At 54.1% G+C, this 21,268-nt stretch overlaps 1 protein-coding gene across 26 annotated transcripts; it reads right to left on the minus strand.

Moving 5' to 3' along the window:
• Positions 1-7,363: 7,363 nt before the first annotated feature.
• Znf444 (zinc finger protein 444) lies at positions 7,364-19,220 on the minus strand. 26 transcript variants are annotated; one of them, XM_048791587.1, is made up of 6 exons: positions 19,006-19,118; positions 16,020-16,160; positions 15,329-15,513; positions 14,808-15,154; positions 9,516-9,624; positions 7,364-8,470 (listed from the first exon to the last, which is right to left on the minus strand). In XM_048791587.1, exons 4-6 carry the CDS (start codon positions 15,123-15,125, stop codon positions 7,887-7,889), a joined length of 1,011 nt encoding a protein of 336 aa, XP_048647544.1. In that variant the 5' UTR covers positions 15,126-15,154; positions 15,329-15,513; positions 16,020-16,160; positions 19,006-19,118; the 3' UTR covers positions 7,364-7,886. The 26 variants fall into 26 exon arrangements, with proteins under 26 accessions (XP_048647544.1, XP_048647545.1, XP_015360961.1 ...); XM_048791588.1 differs by lacking the exon at positions 19,006-19,118 and adding an exon at positions 18,730-18,746; XM_015505475.2 differs by lacking the exon at positions 16,020-16,160 and having other exon boundaries at positions 15,329-15,385; positions 19,066-19,136.
• Between the last annotated feature and the right edge of the window lie 2,048 nt (positions 19,221-21,268).

Below are 21,268 nucleotides of genomic sequence, written 5' to 3' on the forward strand. Positions count from 1 at the left end.
GCAGCTCTGCACCAGGAGGTGCTGGCCTTGAGCGCCTGGAGCTCCCCCCCAGCCTCTGGAAATTTAAAGCCTCTCCCCAGAGGGCAGTGGCCAACCTGGGAAGGGACGGGTTTACCCTGTGGGCAGGTGCAGATGCCCGAGTCTCCGCCAGGCTCAGAAGGATGGCAAGAAGAACCGGAGGGACAGAGGGGACATGCATGGCCACAGAATGCTGCAGAGAGTGAAGGAGCAGCTCCCCAGAAGCAAGCGACGCTCGGTCCTGGCCAGGAGGAGTCCAGTGTCACCTCCACCGAGAGCCGCACAGAGCTCACAGCTGGATGGGCTTAGCCACAGGCACATGCCCTCCTGCCAGGGCACCAGCACACCGCCAGCTGCCCCATCCAGAGGGGCCCGGAGAACTCCTCCGTCTAGGCCACCCCGCCTCCAGCGTGAAGGTGCCTGTGTGGGGACCGAGAGCTCAGGGACAGGCTTTTTAAACGCTCAGAAAGATGAATGCGAGCTGAGCTGTGCTTCTCTGTGTAGGGAGCTGGTTGGGGCCTGGGGCTGTAGCCCAGTGGTAGAGCGCTTGCCTGCACCTGTGAGGCACTGGGTTCGGTCCTCTCCACCACAGAAAAATAAATAAAAGATAGTGTCCAACTACACCCCAATTTTTTTTTTTAAATAAAAAAGATTATTTAAAAGAGAGAGAGAGAGTTGGTTGAGGCAAAATGTTGGTTCAGGAAGTACAGCGGGGGGTGGTGGCCCGTGACTTCTTCCCAGCAGCTCAGGAGGATGGCGAGTTTGAGGCCAGCCTCAGAAACTTAGCCCCGGGCCCTTTAGGCTCGGGGTCCAAACCTGACCTGTGCGCAAGGTCTGCCTCTTGTTCTCTTTGTGACTTTTTTCTCCCTGCTGCCTTTCTCCCTCCCTAGCAGCAGGGGAACCAGGTCAACGCCCACGTCCTAGGCGAGTTCCTTCAGTGACCACAAGGATACAGGTCCCTGAGTCGCCAGCCTGGGCCTGAGCTAGAGCTACTGGTCGTAAGGACCCTGGGAGCCCTGTCCCTGCACTTTCCTTTCCTGCCCCCGTGAGGCAGAGAGTGTTTGGGACCTCAGTCCCCTGCCTTTCCCTGGCTAGTGAATCAGCAGAACTCTCCTTTTCCTCAAAACCCTGTCCTTGTTAGCGGATATTGCTTGGGTGGGTACCGGGGGCAAGGGCCAAGCGTTCTGTGTCAATAGGAAGGTGATTCACCCATTGCTGGTGACTTAATTCCAATCGCTTGGTCAAGCTGCTGTCCCTAGATGTCTCCTCAGCAGAGCTTGTCCCTTTACAACTCCCGTGGACCTGAGGGGAGAGACTGAGGTGAGGTGTGCCTCCTGGCTCTTCCTCTCTGGCCTCCCGTGTCTCGCATCTCTCTCTCTCCCTTGCTCTCTCTCTCCACCTCCTCTCTCTCTCTCTCTCTTCGTCTCTTCTTTCTCCCTGTCTCCCTCCACCTCTCCCCTCTCTCTCTCTCTCTCTCTCTCTCTCTCTCTNGACTGAGGGTCCCTCCACTCACTATCCGTCCAGTACTGGAGGAGATGGAGGAGGTGGAGTCAGTCTGTCCCCAAATAACAACAAAGTTTTAAGTAAGTGCCTGGAGGATGAAATTATGATGTGAATCAAAAGAAGGGAAATGAGATCAGAGGCAGGAGGCACCAGGTTTTCCAGCTGCTCTCTTCCACTTAGGAATACTGAGAAAGAAAACAGAATATGAGGTGGATAGACCTGGAAAAGGAGATGATAGGCAGACGGATAAAGATGATGGGCAGGTGGATAGATGATTGAAAGATGATTTATATGGAAGTTAGATGGATGATAGGCAGACAGATGGCAGATGATTGATAGGTAGTAATAGATGGATCAAGGAATAGATGGATGACTCACAGATGATAGAAATAGAAGTTAAACAGACAATAGATGGTGGATAACCAGAAACTACACAGCTAAATGATATAGGACCTTAATCATCTCTGCCTTTGTTTTGTGAAAATTGAGTTAACACACTCACTGTATTTAGAATAACACCTGCTACTTAGGAAGTGCTCAAAATAGGAGATAAGGCCAGGTAGCTGTGTTCCTACTCATCTACATGGACAAAAGACACAGATGGCTGGAGAGAATATTTGCATCTAAAACAGATCCGTGCTGCTCCTCAGAGCTAGAGGAGTGGGATAAATATTTCCAGAGCAATGCTTAGTGGATGATAAAACCGTGGCTCTGAGCCAGGCATGATGACACATGCCTGTAATCCCAGTGGCTCAGGAGGCTGAGGCAGGAGGATCACAAGTTCAAAGCCAGCCTCAGCAATAGCGAGGCACTAAGCAACTCAGTAAGTTGGATGGGTGGGGATGGGGCTCAGTGGTCGAGTGCCCCTGAGTTCAATCCCCAGTACCAACAACAAACAAATAACAACAACAAAAATCTGTGGCTCAGCAGAGGGCCCTTCCTATATTCCAGGCACTGTGCATATAGCCTTATATGGTTTATCTCATTTATTCTCAAAATAGACCTTCTATGACCCTCATTTTACAAAGGGGAATCTTGGGTCTGGGGTCCAGATACTGTGCCCAAGATCGCATAGCTCAAAAGGGACAGGGTGAGGTTCAACTACAGATCTGCTGGTGTGTCGGTGGCACCCTCAGCTTCCACATGCAATCACACAGAACAAGCCAGGAACTTCTCAGTATGTGAACATCCTACAAAACTGAGGAATTCTTCAGGTTCAAGTCCCAGGAGAAAAGCAACTCAGTCAAAATTATAAACTTCTGAAACTCTTAATGTGTTTCCAAATTGCCTTCCAGCAACACGTACCAGTCTTCAGTTCCACTAGCATGACAGGAAGATTCCCATTTTATTCCAGAAAGTCAAGTTTTGGGGAATATTGCTGAGAAAGCTCTGTCAATGTGGGAGAAAGCCCTGAGGGATTCTTGAACCAGTGTTATGGGCAGGCTATGGGCAACGACCAAACAGACTCCATTTTACCCTGAGACTCCACGTCATATAAGAAATCCTTCTCCCATGGGAACACCCCCACCCCGTACCTATCAGTAGTTGCTTAGGATAGCAGGTTTGGCTACACAAAAGGGCAATTCTTAAACAATGTGAAATTGTTCTCTTTGGTTCCCATTTTTCTTGGACAATGTACCTTTTTCAGAGGATGATTGTCTAGATGTTAGTAATCATTCTTTAACTTGTATTCAACTGGGGTCATTTTGATCCACTTCCCTTCTGCTTATGAACACGGAGATTCCCAGAATGAAAATATGATTATGGGCATTGTGTTGCCTCGATAACTGCTCAATCCAGCTTCGGTACCTGCTTGCATGCAGCTACATCAACCCAGATGTGGTTTTTGCCTTTAAATACCTTGAAAGGCTCAGGCTCAGGGCTGCAGAGACAGTTTTGGGTTCTACGAGGAGCAGTTGCTAGCCGGCTAATAAAGACCCCTCAATTCAGAGTGTTTGGAGTGGTCTGCCCCAGTGTTAGCACAGCTGCAGCCATCTTCCTTCCCCACCCCACTTTATGACAAAGTGGCTCCAGGTAAGACCTACCCGCCTGCAGCCTAGACACACGCTGGTCTCTCCTGGTCTCACTGAGAGACAGGAGACAACCTACTAGCCCTGAGACAGGGACACACTGGTTCCCTGTTCTCTCCTTGAGAAGATAAAGGGACCTGCTGGTTTCCCTGCTCCCCTCTGAGAGACAGGAAGGCTGCCTGTCTCTGTTCCCAAGAAACAAGACCAGGGATGCTCACTAAAGCCAGTCAGGACAAACCCGCCCCTGGCGCATGGCCAGGACTGCAGCCTGTAAAAGGCCACGTTCAAGAGGAGTGGCTGCGCTCTCCCTGCTGCTCTGCTGTCCCTCTCTTGGTGCAGAGCAGCGTGTCAGGCCCCTGACAATAACCGGCTTCCTATCCCAGGTGTGTGTGATCAGTCCTGCGCCACTTTTCTTTCACTCATAACACCAGAGGAAACAAATTCTTGGATTTTCCGAGGGCAAATGTGCTGATGAAGTTGAAAATAATGGTTTCAGGAAGACTAAGGTGTTTAAGAGGCCAGGCCCGATGACGCACACTGTAACCTCTGCAGCTTGGGAGGCTGAAGCAGGAGGATTGCAAGGTAGAGGCCAGCCTGGGCAATTTAGTGAGACCCTGTCTCAAGATTCAAAAAAAAAAAAAAAGGGCTGGGGAGCTGGGCTCAGTGGTGCGTGCTTATAATCCCAGTGGCTCAGGAGACTGAGACAGGAGGATCACAGGTTCAAAGCCAGCCTCAGCAATGGTGTAGCACTAAGCAACTTGGTGAGACCCTGTCTCTAAATAAAATACAAAATAGGACTGGGGATGTGGCTCAGTGTTCAAGTGCCTGAGTTCAATCCCTGGTATTCCTCCCAAAAAAATAGGGGTAGGGATATAGTTCAGTAGTATAGTAACCCTTGGTTCTACCCCCAGAGCCAAAAAAGAGGTGAAGAAATGAAGGATAGGAATCTGCAGCCAGGGAGAGAATTTAGAGCTGACTCTCCTGAGAACCTGTCATTGGGAAGTCGAGGTGAGTCAGAATGGAGTGGCCTTTGAGGGCCCATTTGGGGCCAGAGTTAGAATGTCACTATGGACGTTGCCATCACAGGCTCAGTCAGGTGGAGAGACGTGAGAGCAGGGTGCTGACTCCGTCATGGTGGCGGAGAGGGTCCAGTAGCCTGGCTGGTGATGGCAAGCAGCACAATAGTGAATATCTCCATCTGCCAGGGGCAAGTAGACGCCAAGTGACAGGAAATGAAAGAGCTGAAGATGTCCCCCCCCCCCCGTTTGAGTAAGAAGCAGCACAGGAAGTGGTTGACCACAGAGATGGCCCTGTGTGACCGGCCAGGGGGCCAAGCAAAGACTTAGTGCTGACTGGATCAGTTGAGGACCCTCCCTAGTGGCGCTGGGAGCTCTGATGAGGGAGATGCTTAGAGACCCCTGCCCGGGCTCAGCTCTAAACTACTCCTCTTGCAGCAGGAGGGGACAGATGGACTGGGGTCAGAACCAAAGGGCAAGGGTACACTTGCTCAGAAGGGACCAACTGCTCAGACATCCAGCCAAGACCTGCACAAGCCCACGAGCCACACAGACCAGACTGTGGCCCAGTAGGCACAATGCCACCAGAAAGCACAGTTGTCACAAGACCCCAAGTCCCTGGGGAAGCAGGACATTAAGACCTGCACCCACCAACATAAGCTTGGTAAGACCAGTTCCAGTTAGGACCTGTGGGTGGGCCAGGATGACAGGATGCTCATCAGCACAGCACCATGACGTCAGAGGAACTGTAGCTCTTCTCCCCAGCGGTTGTGCCTAGATACCTGTGGACAAAAGCATGCGCAGCAGAGGTTTGCTAACCTGATGGACTGTCCATCCAGAGCTGGAAGGTCTTTGCCATACTTTTACTACACTTTGTGCCTTGCTTGTCTTTTGTGAGAACACCAGCTGAGAAGATAACTCCAATCTCTGGTGACAATAGGAAGTCATTCCAGTTGTCCAAGAAGATAGGGGAAGTTGCTTGGCCCATGTGGGTGATGAAAATGGGGAGAGAGGCTGGTTTGGGGAGTATTTCGGAAGAGGAATTGGAATGGGTTCAGGACCAGCTAGCAGGCCGCTGAGAGAGGAAGGGTTGACTCAGGGTGGAGAAGGGCTTGGATTTGGTGTGTGACCCCCCGCACGTGGTCCTCAATCCAGGTCTCATTTCCCAAGGGTCCCAGCACCTTCAGCTGACCTGTCCCTGAGTTCTCGGACTTCCCTCAGTGATGTGCCTCCTCTTCCCCTCTCTGGTGACAGGTGCTCCTGGCACTCCAATCCTCTGCCATGCCAAGCAGCCTTGGACAAACAGCTCTCTACAAGTCTGTTTGGATGTGTGTGAGGGTCTTCCTGGCTGTGGAGGGGAGTGGCCCATGATATGCTCCTGTAGTGGCACCCCCTCCTCCACAGAAAATCTTAACTAAGCTTCTCCGGAAATCTTCATCATAATTGATTTAGGACTATCAACAGCAGAGTCTCTATAGAAGAGTTCAATGCAGGTAAACTTCCTATTTTCCTGTTGCTGTATTTTCCAGGCTTCCTAGCCTGGAAGAAATCAGCACTCCAGGTGATTAACACCCCTTTACTAGTTTTTCACAAACATTTATCCAGAATAGTAGTTTGTAGAAGTGTGCTTGCAAATGCAAAGATTAAAAAAAATAATAAAAAAAAGACAGACCCTTTAACAAGGCCTCTGGTCTTGAGCTGGGCTTCACAGAGATGTTGACATTTCTAACAGAAGTTACCAACTGGCCTCTGTGGTAACAGCTGGCAGGGGAGGAATGAAAGGGGAGAAGCTCCCCCCTTCTCAGGTGCTGCTCTTGAAGGGTTAACTTGCCCAGAACAGTGAAAAAAAAAGCTGCTTTTATGTGAACTTCTGAGCCCCTCCCCTTACATGCTGGGTTTTAAGTTCTGAAACTACCTGAACTCGGGGTTCAGGGGATTAATTGATTACAACAAAAGCTGTGCCCTCTGAGCCTGGCTGCAGCCAAATAAAACTGTTTCCTGCTGTCTTCAGGCCCTACCTTGTCTGTCCCTACAATAGTCCTATATTCTAGATTGTTCTGCTTCAACCTATGCCCCACGTGTAGTGCCCCTTAAAGCTTCCTGTTGCCATGTGGACAGTATTTGTTTTAGGCTTCCTGTGTCTTACCTCAGAGGAAACCATCTAGTTTTGGCCACTGGGGTCTGCACTCTCAACCTCGTATGCTTTCCTGCTAACCTGCCAGGACTGAGCTGTGGGGCCAGGGTAGCCCACTCCCTCCACTGAGGTTTCCCTGCTAAGCTACAGGGCAGTGCAATGCCGAGCTCTGGGAACGCAGGCACCCAGCAGGGTCTGGCCAGAGCCTGTGCACTGGACAGCAGACAGCGCCCCTTCCCAGAGCCAGGCTGCAGGCTCATGGCCTGCCCGCAGGACTGGAGACTCCCTCTTGGCCAAACGGGCCGCACAAGACACCTACTAATACTGACACCTGGGGGTCCTTGAATGTCCCAGGATGGCATGGCTAAAGCAGCAGCCTCAGCAAGGCACCACTGTGGATATTATATCAGATGTGGAAGCTGCTGCTCAGAGAGACACGTCTTGCCTGAAGCTGCACAGCCAGGAAGAGTGGGGTCCAGAACTGAGCTGGAGACGGGGCCCCTTCTCTGAACCTCCTCCCTGTCTTTGTAGGATAAGCATGGGGCGGCTCCACCCCTGCTCCCAGAGCTGAGCCCAGACTTCAGGAGGGTCTGAGGTGGGCCCAAAGGTTCAGTCCTGGAGGGCTGTAGGCATGGTGACAGCCTGGGACAGCAGGCCACACACTGAGTCAGCGACTTTATTAATAGTCTCCGATGCTGGTGAACTGTGGTTCCTGACCACCTTCCCAGGAGCAGGCACCCATTCACCTGGGTCGCAGAGAGGTGCACCACACCAAGGTGCCCCACCTGGCTGCTGGGTCTAGCCGGTCAGAACCTTCGCCCCTCCCTTTCCTGCCTCCATCTGGCCTGGGGACAAGACCCAGCCCTTTCCTCAGGGTCTCCTTCACCCCAGGAGCCCCGCCACTACTCCTTGCCCAGGCTCTTCTCTAGCGACTGGGATCCTGACTCGGCTCGCCGCAGGGAAAGGGTGGCAGGGGGAGGAAGGAGGAAACAGAGGAGGGCTACGAGAGAAGCGAGGCCCTTTACACAGGGGTAGGAGAGGCTGAAGGCTCGCCAAGGGAGGAAAGGAGGCAACAGTGAGGCTCAACTGGAAAGTGGTATCTGGAAAGAAAGAGTGGGAAGGAAAAGGCGGGCTGGGGGAGGCGAAGGGAGGCCATGGGCAGTGTGAGGGCGGTGAGCTAGCTAGCTACCCAAGAGGCCAGGGTGGGAATGAGCCTCCGCCCTCAGGGACCGGCGTGGCGGCCCCCTGTGCGCTAGCTGCCGCTCGGCCGTGAATACGCTGGTGGCGCAATACGTGCTCCCGGCGCCCGAAGCCCTTGCCACACTCCCAGCAGGCAAAGGGCCGCGCGCCCGAGTGCGTCTTGCGGTGGCGCACGAGGTGCTCACGCCAGTAGAAGGTCTTGCCGCACTCGCAGCATGCGTGTGGCTTCTCTCGCGCGGGCAGTGGGCGCAGGGCCGGGCCCGGGCCGCCAGGGTGCGTGCCGCGATGTCGCCGCAGGTGCTCCTTGCGCCGGAAGGCCTTGCCGCACTCGGGACAGGCGTGCGGCTTCTCACTGGAGTGGCTCTGCCGGTGGCGCTGCAGGTGGGCCGGCTTCAGGGGCGTCTTGCCGCACTCCGGGCAGGACGCGGCGCCTGGGGCTGCCAAGAAGACAGGTAGGCCGGGCGCTGGAGGTGCTGGCGGTGGGCTGCCCGGCTCCTGCTTGTAGGGGCGCACGGCCCGGGTGTCCCCTGCTGCTGGCGGCACCTCAGTCCCAGGCACTGCATCTCCTGCTGGAAAGGCGCAGGGTCAGGGGCCGGCTGTGGGCTGCGATCGGGGCGGGCGGGGCAGGCAGGCTTAGTACCAGTGTCTGCGGGTCTGGACAAAGGCTGGCGCGCAGCCAGGCCTAGGTGAATACTCAGTGGACAGATGGACTGCGTGGGGGACACGGACGTGTGGGTGGGGAGGGGTGACAGGACGAACACCGGTGGAATGACAGGTGGGGGAGGGAGGAACAAGCATACAGAGGGATAGGGCAAGTGCAGATGCCGCGCTGGGGTGGCCACACGATGAAGCGCAGCAGCGGCAGGAAGGTACCAGGAAGGCACGGCAGTGGCCGTCTGGCTGCGTGGAGATAGGATGGGAGGTGTGGGGTGACTGGGAACCAAGCCGGACACTCAGACGAGCGCCTATGCCTTCCGGCAGGTTCCCCATCTGCTTTGGTTTTCCTGTTTTACATTGTGAGCTCAGCTTGACCCTCCCGCCTGGTCTCCAGCACTGGTTCCGCCTAGACCACCAGTCTCTTCCTCAGGTGGACGTCTTTGGCGGTCCCTTCTCCAAAGGGGCTGCACAATGGCGAGCCCTCCTTGCCCTAAAGACTGCACTCCCATCCAAGGCAGTAGGCCCAGAGCGTCACACCCTGACACAGTGACTGTCGGAGATGGGGCGGGCTCCACTGGAGGGGACCTGCTGAGGGCTGGGTGCACAGGCTCAGGAATGGGCTGCCAGCACTGCTCTCCAGACAGCCCTTTCTAGCACCTACTATCAGTAGCCACAAAACACAGAGAGCAAGACCTTCTCTCCAGGGGCTGCTGAGGGCTTTGGACAGAGGCAGCACTCACTGCAGCCGGTGCTTCTCACCGACTGCTCCTGTGGCCTGCCCTCCTCAGTCTGACGCCATCTACCGCCAGCTCCCCACGGGCAGAGACACGCCAGAGTCATCTCTGGTTCTGGTGCCTCGGCCCGTCACTGAACAAGTAGATGACAGCAGGGGCCAAGGGAGAGAAGGGACCCCTAGTGCTGGGGGCCAGGAGAATGTAGGGAAGAGCCACTGCTCACCTAAAGGCACCATCCCTCTATCTTCCTTTCCGACACTGACCCCGGAGCCTTCTGTCGTGTCCTGAGATACCCTCACTGCTGTTGAATGATTTGGGGAGGTGGCTGGTCCCTGAAACGAGAGATACCACATTCCAAATTGAGAGACCGGGTCGCAGCCTGTACCTCCCTTCCCTCACCCACTTCAACCAGTCATCGGACTGGTTTGCTCCAGGCAAACCCAAAGCTGTGCTGGAGAAGCTCCCCTGGCCTCTGGAAACCAGTGTCAGGGAGCTGTCTGGGAGGTGTGTCCTCCGCCCTGTCAACCCTTAGCCAGGCCACCTGTCCGGCCACTCTCACATTGATGACCCACACAAACTGGGCTTCAGTGTCTCTTTAAGCTCCTAAACTTGGGGTGATTTTTTCCATAGCATCAGATAACTAATTCACACACCTGTTGTAAATCTCACTGTGGCTTCTTGCTGTCCTTTAGATAAACTGCAGAACCTATAAGCTACTTTTAACTCAGGAAAAAAAAAAATGAAGTGAGTTCAGAACCAGGGCTTCTCTCAGCACAAATGGTGGATAGCTTCTGAGTAGATGGTACCAGCCAAGAGCCCAAAGGCCAAAGAAAAGCTTTGGATTGTCTGTTTTTAGGTCCTTTGCGCCATGGTTGCCATTCCTCAAACCCTTGCCCCAGATGACTGTAGTTCTTCTGGGCTGGTGGAGTTGGCCCAGGACCACACACACCACACCCCTTCACTTGAACTCTGCTTGGAACATGAGCCTCTCCCACCTGAATCACCAGTCCCTGGGGACACTGGCCATGCTGATGGCCCCAGTCTGGGAGGACTCCAGCCTTTCCTGGAAATGCCTCATGTTGGGAGATGGGGGACTAACTCCTGACCACTCAAGCAGCTCCAGTGGTTATGGGCTGCAGACCATCCCTTGGAGATGGCTCTGGTCTTTGCCACACGCTCTAGCTCCACCCTGCTCAGGCCCATCCTTGAACCCTAGATTCAGGTCACAAAGTCGGAGCTTTATGGAGGTTTCCTCAGGATGAATATCTGTGCGTCTGATTAAACCCGGCTTGCCTTCAACATGCCAGTTTACCAGGTGCTGGCTCACATCCTATTTGGGATTCTTGTGTCTTTTTTCCTTGAGATGGGCCTACACCTTGCTTTTCCTGGCCTGTCCTTGTATGGCTAGGCCAGTTGGGGGGAGGTTTGGCAGCCTTGCACAATGGGCTGGGTGCGGTCCCACCTTCTCTGTGTTCTCAAATAGTTTATAAAAGACAAGATGAGCCATTTCTTGGAAGGGCTGGCAGCACAGAACTGCTGGGACCTGATGCTTTTTTTTTTTTTTTTGTACTGGGGATTAAACCACTGAGTACATTTCTGGCACATTTTATTTTTTGAGACAGGGTCTCACTAAGTTCTCAAGGCTGGCCTTGAACTTGAAATCCTCCTGACTTAGCCTCTCAAGACACTGGGATTACAGGAGCGCACCACCACAGGGGAAGCTGGCTTGACACCTTTTGTGGAGGTCTTTGATAAATATCTGATTCACCTCCTCTGGCTTTTGGACTGCAGATGTGCTGCTTCCTCATGAGCACAATTTCCCAGAAATTGTGTACTCCCTCTGGGTGCATAGAGCTGTTCTCTCCAAGGGTGAGCTGTTCTCACCCCTGCTCTGTTCCTCACCAACTTGCTGATGGTCTGTTACAACTTTATTCTTCCCAAGTACAAGCCTGGGGCTTTCTGGTCACACACCTTTGCTTCTCACTACCTCCTGCCTGACCTGTGGACCCAGGATCCCCTCCTTTCCTTTCCTTTTCTGGGTTTCTGTAGTGCTCCAGGGCTCTGCCTGAGGCCCCTCCCCCAACCCCCTGCTTCCTGGCCACCCACCAGTCTTCCTCTGGGTTGGGTAGGCTGGCTAGTGCCCTGCCCCCATGTCTCAAAATAATCCTCTTTAGCTATTGTGTGCTGAGACCAGCTGCTGGGTGACTACAAACAAGTCATCTGAGCTCTCTGGGCAGATCAGATTCTCTCTCAACAGAAGTGGGGAAAGCAGATTATGCTGGGGCTTCCCCATGTCAAACTGTGTACTTCCAGGAAGCGTAAAGATTATTCATTCCCCCAAAGCAAGCATTTTCTTAGTAACTACTACGTGCCAGGGACACATCAGTGAACAAGATGAGGCTCCTATCTGAGAAAGGCTGAATCTACAATCTGGCTAGGGCTGAACATGCCATCAAAAAAATAAAATTAAAGGGTCTAGGGATGTGGCTCAGTGGTAAAGTGCCTGAGTTCCATCCCCAGTACCATTAAAAAAAGAAAGAAAAAAAGTAATGCACTAGGGTACAGTTCAGTGATAGAGCACTTGCAGTAACATGGGTGAGGTCCTGGGTTCGAGCCCCAGCCACACACACACACAAATTAGCAAATTCATCAAGGCCAGCATCTTAGTGAGGGGCTCCCTCCATCCTCTAGAACCTGCAAGGCTAAGCAAAGCCCCTGGGGCCAGGGAAGGCTACCGGTTCCCACACTTAGATTCCCCCAGCATACTCCCTCCCTTCCCCAAATGGGAGGGATTTTTCTGCTAGATACACAAATGCGAGTTAAAAGCAACAGTAATTACTATGACTTTACCATCTTACCTAAAAGGACATTTTAATGCCCAAGGAGGCAATTGAATGAGCCAAAAGCAGTAACAGCAACTGGCCACCAAGGGGTGTTTCTGTGCAGGGTTGTTCTGAGTTTGTTCACTCCCCCCACAAGGTAGACTAAGTCAGGGCTCAGAGAGAGAGCTATTCACCTGCAGTCTTGAGGCTACCACCAGGTGGGAACATCTCCAGGGCCCTTGGAGATGTTCTCTTGCCAGTGGTTGCCAACCCCAGTGGTAAACAAATCGTGAGGAGCTTTTTTAAAAATGTGGAATTCTAATACCGACAAAGGACTTATATCCATAATATACCAACAATGCTCAACACTCACCAGCAAGAAAACAAACGGGCAGTTCAGAAGCCAGCAAAAGACTCTGCCGTGGGCTGAGCGCCTTGCCCCAACTCCCCAGCTGGGAGCCTCACCCCCAGGAGGTAGTGCCAGCAAGGTACGAGGTTGTGAAGGTAGCTCTCCGGAGTGAACAGAAGAGGCCAGAGTCTCCTGGCCCCTCCTGCCTTTGGAGGATGCAGAGAAAAGGTGCCATCAGGAACCAAGAAAGGGGCCTTCACCAAACCCACCATTGTCTTTGACCTCAGCCTTCTGCAACCAGAACTGTGATGGCTTTCTGCGGTTTATGAGCTGCCTGGCCTTGACACTTGGTTACAGGGCCCAAATGGATACATGAAAACCAGAAAGCACCTCCAACAGAAACCTACACTGGAGGTCACAGCAGCTGATTCCCAAAAACAATGGGAAACTGGAAGCCCACCTGGCTTGAGTGGAGAAGTGGAGACACATCTAACATGGTCCAGGTCACAGCATGCCAGGGTGGCCTTAAAGACACTCTGCAGAGTGGGAAGCCGCCTGGAAGGCTGTGCACCCCAGGATTCCCTTAACTCGGAGCAGATGCTTCTCTGCTGGGCTGACGCAGGGGTGAGGGAGTGCGGAGACAGCAGAGCTGGCCAAAGGGAGTTCTTTGGGGTGCTGGGATAGTCTGATTGTGGTGGTTATGAAATGTCACGCGTCAAATGCATCAGTGCATCAACTCAGATCTATCATTTTGCAGTTTTGGAGCCAGAAGTTCAGAATGGGTCTCTGGGCTAAAATCAAGGTGCTGGCAGGGACGCCTTCCTTCTGGAGTCTCCAGGGCCAAATATATTCTGGTGGCTTTTCCAGCTCCCAGAGGCTGCAAAGGGAGGAAGCCAGGCCCAGGAGCTGTGTGTAAGCCACGTGCCACTGGTGGTCTGTTACAGCACCCAATCCAGAACACGGTGACCCAGAAAGGGTGACGAGAAGGCCTGAGCAGCCAGTGGGTGAGCATGGGGTGGCCACAGGGTGGAAGAGGTAAGTGTGGCCCAGAGGAAGAGAAGAGAGCCTGAAAGGCCAGGCTAGAGAAGGGAGCCAGAGGCGGTGGCTGGAGTGGGAGGTGGAGGTCACTTGGAAGAGCAAGAGGACATCCAACTCCCCTGCACCCAAATTTTGCTCAGAGACCTGGAGATGCTGCCCTTCCTTCTGCTATGCCCCAGTCCCCTGAGGATGAACTGTCACTGTTCTTCCCAACGCCTCACCCCACTGCTGCTCCCCTTGACTGCACCACACCTACAAGCACGCCTATCTGCTCCAGCTTCTCCTCACCAGCCCCACATGGTGGCTGAGGCCACATGTTGAAAGGAAAATGCCTTAGACCCTGGGTATTAAAACCAAACTTGCCTGTCTCCTTTTTCCTCTTTTAATGTGGCTGCTAGAACACTTGGGAAGACGTGTGGCTCACATTCTATCTCCCCAGGACAGCATGGCTCTAAACCAGGGTAGACAAGCTTCCTCTGCAAAGGCCCAGATGGTCAAGGTTTTGGGCCTGGTGGGCCACCAGGCTTGGCTCAGTGCTGTGAAAGGCTAGAAGGCCAGTTTTGTTGCTGTGGCTCCAGACCACACAGAAGTAAGAGCCATGGCTGTGCACCAACAAGACTTCTAGAAAAAGGGGTTATGTCTGCAAATCCCTGTAAGGAATTTAACCTTGCCCTAAGAGCAGGCTAGTCCTTGGCCTTGGCCTCTGGGAAGTCATCCCTGAGCCCTCAAGGCCTGGCCAGCCAGAACACAACAAGGGATTTAGAGTGGGACCTGGAGCCACACAGCGGCAGCTGACTTCCAGGCAGGGCGGAGACGGAGACAGGCCCCAGTAAACACCAGCTTGGCCAGGCCCCTGGCTGATGGTGCTGTGTGCGCTGCCACGCACTGCCACAGGGCAGGCAGCCCTGTACAGGACCCCATGGGTGGACAGAGGGGATGTGTAAGACCCTTCCAGAACAGCATGTCTCCCTACACACAGCAGCTGTCAGGAGCCCTGAGAGTCCTTCCAGCAAGCACCACAGTAACTGAGGGCTTGGGTCCTACTGGGCGGCAGGTGTTGAAAGGAGAGTGGCTCCTGTGCCCTCTTCCTGCCAGATGTTCTCTGAACTTCACCCCGTGTCTGCTTTGCAGCATCTGCACTTGGGATGCACCTTGGTTGTGTGTTCTGAGTGTGTGTAGTCTCCCCCATGCCCTGAGGGCTGGCATCCTCTGCAGTGCAGAGCGGGCTGTTAAGGAAGTCCTCCCAGGCCCCGAGGAGATGGTGGCCAGGGAACCTCTTGCGCAGCCCCGCCCCCTGCCAGCTCACCCAGAGCTCCTCCAGCAGGGCCACGGCCTCCTCCCCGCTCTGGGGCCTTCGACTGCACACCCAGGCCTGGGTGTCCGCGGGGAGGGCACTCAGGAACTGCTCTAGCACCAGCAGCTCCAGCATCTGCTCCTTGGTGTGCACCTCCGGCTGCAGCCAGTCCCGGCACAGGGCACGGAGCAGCCCCAGTGCCTCTCGCGGCCCTGGCGCATCGCCCAGGTGGAAGTGGCGGAAGCGATGCCACGGGGAGTCCAGGGTCAGGGCCTCGGCCACCCCGCCCTCCTGCTTCACTGGCAGGTGCTGGGGCACAGGGACCTCCATGGGGCCTTCTGGGTTGAGGGTGGCAGCACCTGCGGGGAGGGAAATTTTGAAAGTGAGGACCCAGCTCCATCCCCCTAGAGACCACTGCCTTCCCCTGTGCCCAAGGGGACCGCAGGGCCCAGACAGGTCTGAAGCCGGGCAGCATCCTGGCTCCATTGCCCTCTCTGACCTCAGTTTCCTCCCTTGTCAGATGCAGTACTTGCCTGTCTCTCCTGGCCACGGGTAGGACAGGTCAATCGAGGTCCCTGTGAGGTGCTGTGCTGAAGAAAGGGTGATTGTGACTCCTCCTGGGAACAGATGGATTCAAATCCTGGCCCTGGCCCTGCTCCTCCCTGGGGGCAGCCCTGGGTACTGCTGTACCTCAGGCTCCTCCAAGCTTCTCCAACAGCTTCAAGGTGAGGATTAAAAACATGTACAGGGCTTATAAGGAGGCCTCAAGAGCAAGCACCACCCACCCTCTTCCTCCTAAATAGCCAGGGGCTGATCTTCGGCCCTAGGACTACCCTACCTACCTAGTCTGTGTCTCCTCCAGCTTTTGGGAGGGAGCAGGTTAAGTGAGATAAGGGGAGCAGTGGGATAGGACTATGACCTTGTAAGAGACTGGTTCCTCTCTGCCATGCAAGGACAGTGAGGTGGCCTCTGCAATAAGAGGCCTCACCTGCCCCCCACCCCCAGCTGCACTCTGACCTCAGCCTCCAGCCTCATAAACAGATTCAGTTCAGGAAGCTGTAAAAAAGCATCACAGGGGGCTGGAGTTGTGGCTGACATGCATGAGGAACTGCACATAAACAGCACTGCATATAGACAAATAAACAAAGTCTATGGACAACTAAAAATATATATTTTTAAAAAAAGGACCAGACTGGGTGGCCTGGACAACACACAGACGCTTACTTCTAAGGCTGGAGTCTAAGGGGAGGTACAGCACCGGGGCTGCTCAGGCCATGTCCGGCTGCAGAGGCTGCCCTGCGTCTTGTGGTGGGCAGGGGAAGGGAACTCGCGTCTTTCCTTGAGGAGCACTGATCCCTCTCATTCCTGAAGGCAGAGGTGGACAAGGCTACGGCTGCGGAATGGGTGATGCTACCAGAGGGGACACTTAGCAAGGTCTGCAAACAGGTCTGTCAGTGCACAGAGAGAGCCCCGCACTGCTGGCCTCAGTGGGCCCTGGCCAGAGGTACTGGTCAGCATCCTACAGTGCACAGGACAAGCCTCCAGTCAGAACCATCTGCCCTCACATGTCAGCAGTGCCAAGGATGAGAAACTCTGGACAGGAGTCATGGTCCTGGGTTGTCTGGAGACCTCTGAGAGCCTTCCAGGGGTACTATGGTTCAGTACTGTTTTCATGACACTAGGAAAGTGATCTGCTTCCGGCTTCTTGTTACACTGAAGCCAGGACACCCTGACAGGCCAGGCCCTCTGTGGCTCACAGCTGAGAGTTGCTAACTGATCTGTGATCATGAGATGAAGAGTTCATCTGCTGTGTGCTGCCTCCACGTTGGGCATGAACCATCTGGCAGAGGCCTCCCTCCTCTGGTGCAGCACTCCTTCCCTGTTCTCTATGCTCCAGCCACATAGGCTCCCTCCTATGCCCACTCAAGGTAGCTCCTACTCCAGGGCCTATGCCTGGCTCCTCCTCTCTGCCATGCACCTGCTGTCTCCTCCCTGGATGGCTCTTCTGCCCATGGTCACACTCAGCTGAAACCATCTCCTCACTGGGGCCTCGATGCCCCTCTGGAGATGCTCCCAGACCATGCACCCTGCTGTGGCATCCATGTGCATTTCTCCATTGCCTCCCTATTACTAGTTTTCTTTTAGTATTTAATAAGATGTGGCATTAACCATATTGCTGTTCCATCTTCCTTCACTAGAGTTTAAGCTCCAAGAAGGCAAGACACCATATATTCCAGGCCCAGCATTCTGGTGGGCACTCAGAAATTTTATAGGATGACCAATCCCACGGGGCTGGTGTCATCACCCCTTCATGCAGATGAGAAAGTACAGCTTGCTGAAACACCAGCTAGTAAGTGGAAGAACCTGAATTCACCCCACTTCTGCAGGGCTCAAATCTAGGCTGCAGCATCCCCTCCACCCACCCAGGTCGGATGGGCTTGGAAGCCAACAAGGAAGGCATCCAGAAAACCAGGGCCAGTGCCAAGCCTCAAAAGCCTCACAGAAACCTGTTCTGCCATGGAAAGACCCTTGTGCACTGGAGAGGGACTCTGAGCCAATGGGAGTGAGGTCCAGGCATCTGGCTGACCTGATTTATAAGCCTGGGTTGCAGAGAGTAAGCTGCTTGGGACAGGGAGGACTTTTTGCTAGGACCTGAGGTCCCTCAGTTCAGGAATACGTACTAAATAATGAGTATGATTATTCACCCTGTAGGTCAACCTGTCCCTCAAGGAGTACTCTCTGCCATCTGCATGAAGGCAGCTGTGACCCTGTTGTCTGGCAGGCTGGTTGTGCCACAGGGTTCATCCCAGAGCCACATACCCTGGATACCTAAGGAATGACATCTGCCTTACACTGCAACACCTTCCAACAGCCCTGAGCTAGGATCCCACTGTACAGAGAAATGTACACCAAAGGAGTGATGGAACTGAACCCAGATCTGACTCCAGGGCTCACGCCAGTCATACCCAGCATCATGGTGCAGCATCCACACAGGCTGAACTCATGTCACGGTTAAGAGCCAGGCTCTGGAGCATGGCTGGCTCACTAGACTTCTAGCTCTGCCACTCATCATCATCAACTTGGCCATGTGACTTGCCTTCTCTAAGCTTATCAGCTCCACCTTTAATTAATACAGGACCAATAGTAGCCCCTGCTCCTCAAGTAGAAGCATGGATTAGACACGGTACAGCATAGATCAAATGTCCCATAAAGGCCTGCTGGCCCCTGAGACTCACAACCTCAGCATTAATGGCATCTGGGACTGGATAATTTCTGTGTCACAGGAGGCTGTCCTGTGCAGCGCAGATGTTTAGCAGTATCCTTGGCCTCGTTCCATTACATGCTAGTAGCACTTTCTAGGTGTGACAACCTCAAACATCTCCAGTTATCGTTGGCTGTTCCTGGGGCGACAAAACCATGCCTGGCTAAGAAGCCACTCACCCACAGGCCAAATATTTACTCAGAGCAAAAGAACTCTGAAGCAAATTCCGGCTCTGCCACCTACCGTCCAGCGTCCTTGGACAAAGTACAAGGACACGTTTTACACACAGAATCTCCATCACCTGGGCCGTAAAATAGGGACAAAAATAATAAAACTAGCCCAAGAGCCGCAGTGAGAAATAATATAAGGAAAATAAAAATGCGGAGAAGAGCACCTTGCAAGATGTCTAGGTGCTCAAGTTAGCATTTAGTCTTATGATTGTCCAAAGTTCCTTGCGTGATGTTACGGGAAACAAGCACACAGATTGAAACACACTTATAAACTGCAATAGGCATCAAAACAGGACTTAGGAGTGGCCCCACCCTAACCGGGCGGCCCCTCCAGACGGCCGGCCACCTCCAAGCCCACAGGATGAATTCTGTCCCCTTGCAGCACGCTACTGAGGCAGGCGCCCTTGACCCAGAAATAAAGGAACAGGGCCGCGATCCTCACCCGCGGGAATCCCAGCGCCGTGGGGCGCAGGTACGCGGCAAACAGCGCGCACGCCAGGCCGCCGCTCGCCACCCGCCTCGGGTCCCTCCGCGAACCCCGCGCGCACCTTCCCGAAGGGGCGGCTCCCTCGTGGGGTCGCGCTCGGCCGCCTCCCTCCCCACGGCCCACCCCGGACAGCCCTCCGCCCCGACGCCGCCCGCTCCCGCCCCGGGCCGCGCCCCAGAAGCGCCTAGTCCCCGGTCCACCGCCCAGCCCTCCTCCTCTCCCCTCGCTCACCTCACTCCCGGCGCGGCCCCCCAAGCCCCTCACCTTCCCGCACATGCGCACAGAGCTCACCGGACTCCATGCCCCGGCAGGCTTTGCGCCAACTCACCCGGCTCCCCCTTCCCCTCAACACCCACACCCCGAGTTGCCCGTTCCGCCCAACAACTCCCCTCCTCCAGGGCCGCTCTGGGACTACGCTTCCCAGGGGGCATCGCGCCAAAGGCGGCTGCCCATTGGTCCTCGCTGCGCCCCGCGTCTCCACCAGCGCTAGAACTACATTTCCCAAGATGCATCGGAGCGCGGCCTGCGCCCAATAGACTACCGCGAACGCAAACTGAGTGCTGCGGTCTTCGGACTACGTTTCCCCGAATTCATGCGGGGGCTTCCTATTAGCCAGCGCGCCAGCCTCGAAAGAAGAGGCGGAGCCATGGCGGCGGCGTCGCGGAGACGAAGTGAGGGCTGGCACTTCTCCTCACTCCGGAGAAGCGCCTCCGGGACCCAGGATCCTCGGCGGGAGGAGGCGAGTCCGGCCCGGGCTCTCCGTCCTGCCGCAGCCGCCGCCTCGGCCGCAGGTTGCGAGAAGCCCCGCACCTCTAGTACCTCTGAAGACCCCTGCAGGGACAGGGAGGCAGGTACCTAGCAAGCATCCGTCAGAAGGCAGCTGGTTACAGTGCTCACCGAATTCGTGGATGCACAGGTGTCACGGCGGTTAACTGGCGGGCAGAGGACCTTACCCCCGGCCTACCCACCGTGGCCTACTGCCCTGCCCCACCTGTAAGGCCCCCCTCTGCCTGCCTAACGTGTTGTTGTCATCCAAGCCTCTTCTGCTCCTAGAACCCCGGTCTCGTTTTCCTGTGTTATCTAATGGCCTATTTCACACCTCCCCTTGGATTCCTAGGCCCCGCCCATCCCAGACTCTCCCTCCCTGCCTGCCAGGATTTCTTAAAAGGCATCTCTGACATAAAATGGGCAGTCGAGAATGTTTCACTACTTTCCTTTCCCGAGAAGAAACTGGTTTCTTTCTGCTACACCATCTTAAACGTGTCCATCATTCATCCAAATGTTCAGGCCAAAAATGGCAGGGTGGACCTTGAGTCTCCTCTTCCACCATTCCTACACAAGCGAAGGGTGGTCTTTGAGTCTCTTTTTCCATGCCAGTCGCCCATACACATCTATTCTAACAGCAGGTCCTGTTGACTCTGCCTTCAGAATAGTCAGGACTATGATGGAATGCTATTTAGTCTTGAAATGCGATTTAGTCAGAGCTGTCCACAGCTCTCCCGTCCACTGCTAACCTGGTCCAAGTTGCTTTGCCCCCTCTGAACATTGACCTGCGTGCTCTCTGGCCTCCTGCACCCAGTTCCTTCTGCAGATCACAGCCAGAGGGATTTTTTTTTCTTTTTTCTTAATGGTAAAATTTACATAGCATGAAACTTGCTTTATTGACCCATTTTTTTATTGTACCTTTTGGTGGCATTTAAGTACATTTAGATTGTTATACAAAACCATCCACCTCCAGAACTTCTTTATTTTGCAAAATTGAATCTGCATCCATTAAACAATAGCTTTCTATTCACTCTCCCCAGCCTCTGGCAACCACCATCCATTTTTGTTATTGTTGGACTGGGAATTGAGCCCAGGGCCTCACACATGGGAGGTAAGTGCTCTGCTACTGAGTACACCCCCAGCCCCTAACATCATCATCATCATATTGTTTGTGTTGAGGTTGGAATTCAGGAACTCATGTATGCCTAGGCAAGTGGTCTACTGCTGAGCACTTGCTTAAGCCCCACCATCCTACTCTGTCTCTGTGGATCTGACTATTCTAGGTACCTTATATAAGTGAAATCATGAACTTTTGGTACTTTTGTGGCTGGCTTATTTCACTGAGCACAGTGTCCTCCAGGTTAGTTTATGTAGCATGTGTCAGGATTTCCTTCCTTTTCAGACTAAATAGCATTCCATCATATAGATATATAACATTTTGTTGCTCTGTTTTAGTTTTTTGTTTCCACTCCTATGGGAGGTGGGGCTCTGCCGTGTTTGCAGCCCTTCAGGGTGCACCTTTGACCCTGGTATGCACAGTTCCCCACGTGATCTGAGCCCTCAGATCCAGCGTCCTCTGTCCACACAGGGTCAGGCACTCCTCAGAAGCTGCAGGCCTGAGCCATGGCACAGGGCACAGGCTTGGCAAGTGGATTGGGAGGGATGGTTCAGCCACCACCTCCAGCCTGGCTGGGTGTGTGTGGGTCGGGTCCTTGGTTCACAGAGGCCT

Source organism: Marmota marmota, unplaced genomic scaffold (assembly GCF_001458135.2).
Source record: "Marmota marmota marmota unplaced genomic scaffold, marMar, whole genome shotgun sequence".
Taxonomy (NCBI): domain Eukaryota; kingdom Metazoa; phylum Chordata; class Mammalia; order Rodentia; family Sciuridae; genus Marmota; species Marmota marmota.

What these genes read in the sequence shown, in the direction of transcription:
- Znf444 (XM_015505474.2), bottom strand. An exon ending in CCCGTGGCCAGGAGAGACAG is followed by an intron (nt 15,155 to 15,328) that starts GCAAGTACTGCA and finishes CCCTCCCCGCAG; the next exon opens with GTGCTGCCACCCTCAACCCA. An exon ending in CCCTGCTGGAGGAGCTCTGG is followed by an intron (nt 9,625 to 14,807) that starts GTGAGCTGGCAG and finishes CTCTCGTTTCAG; the next exon opens with GGACCAGCCACCTCCCCAAA.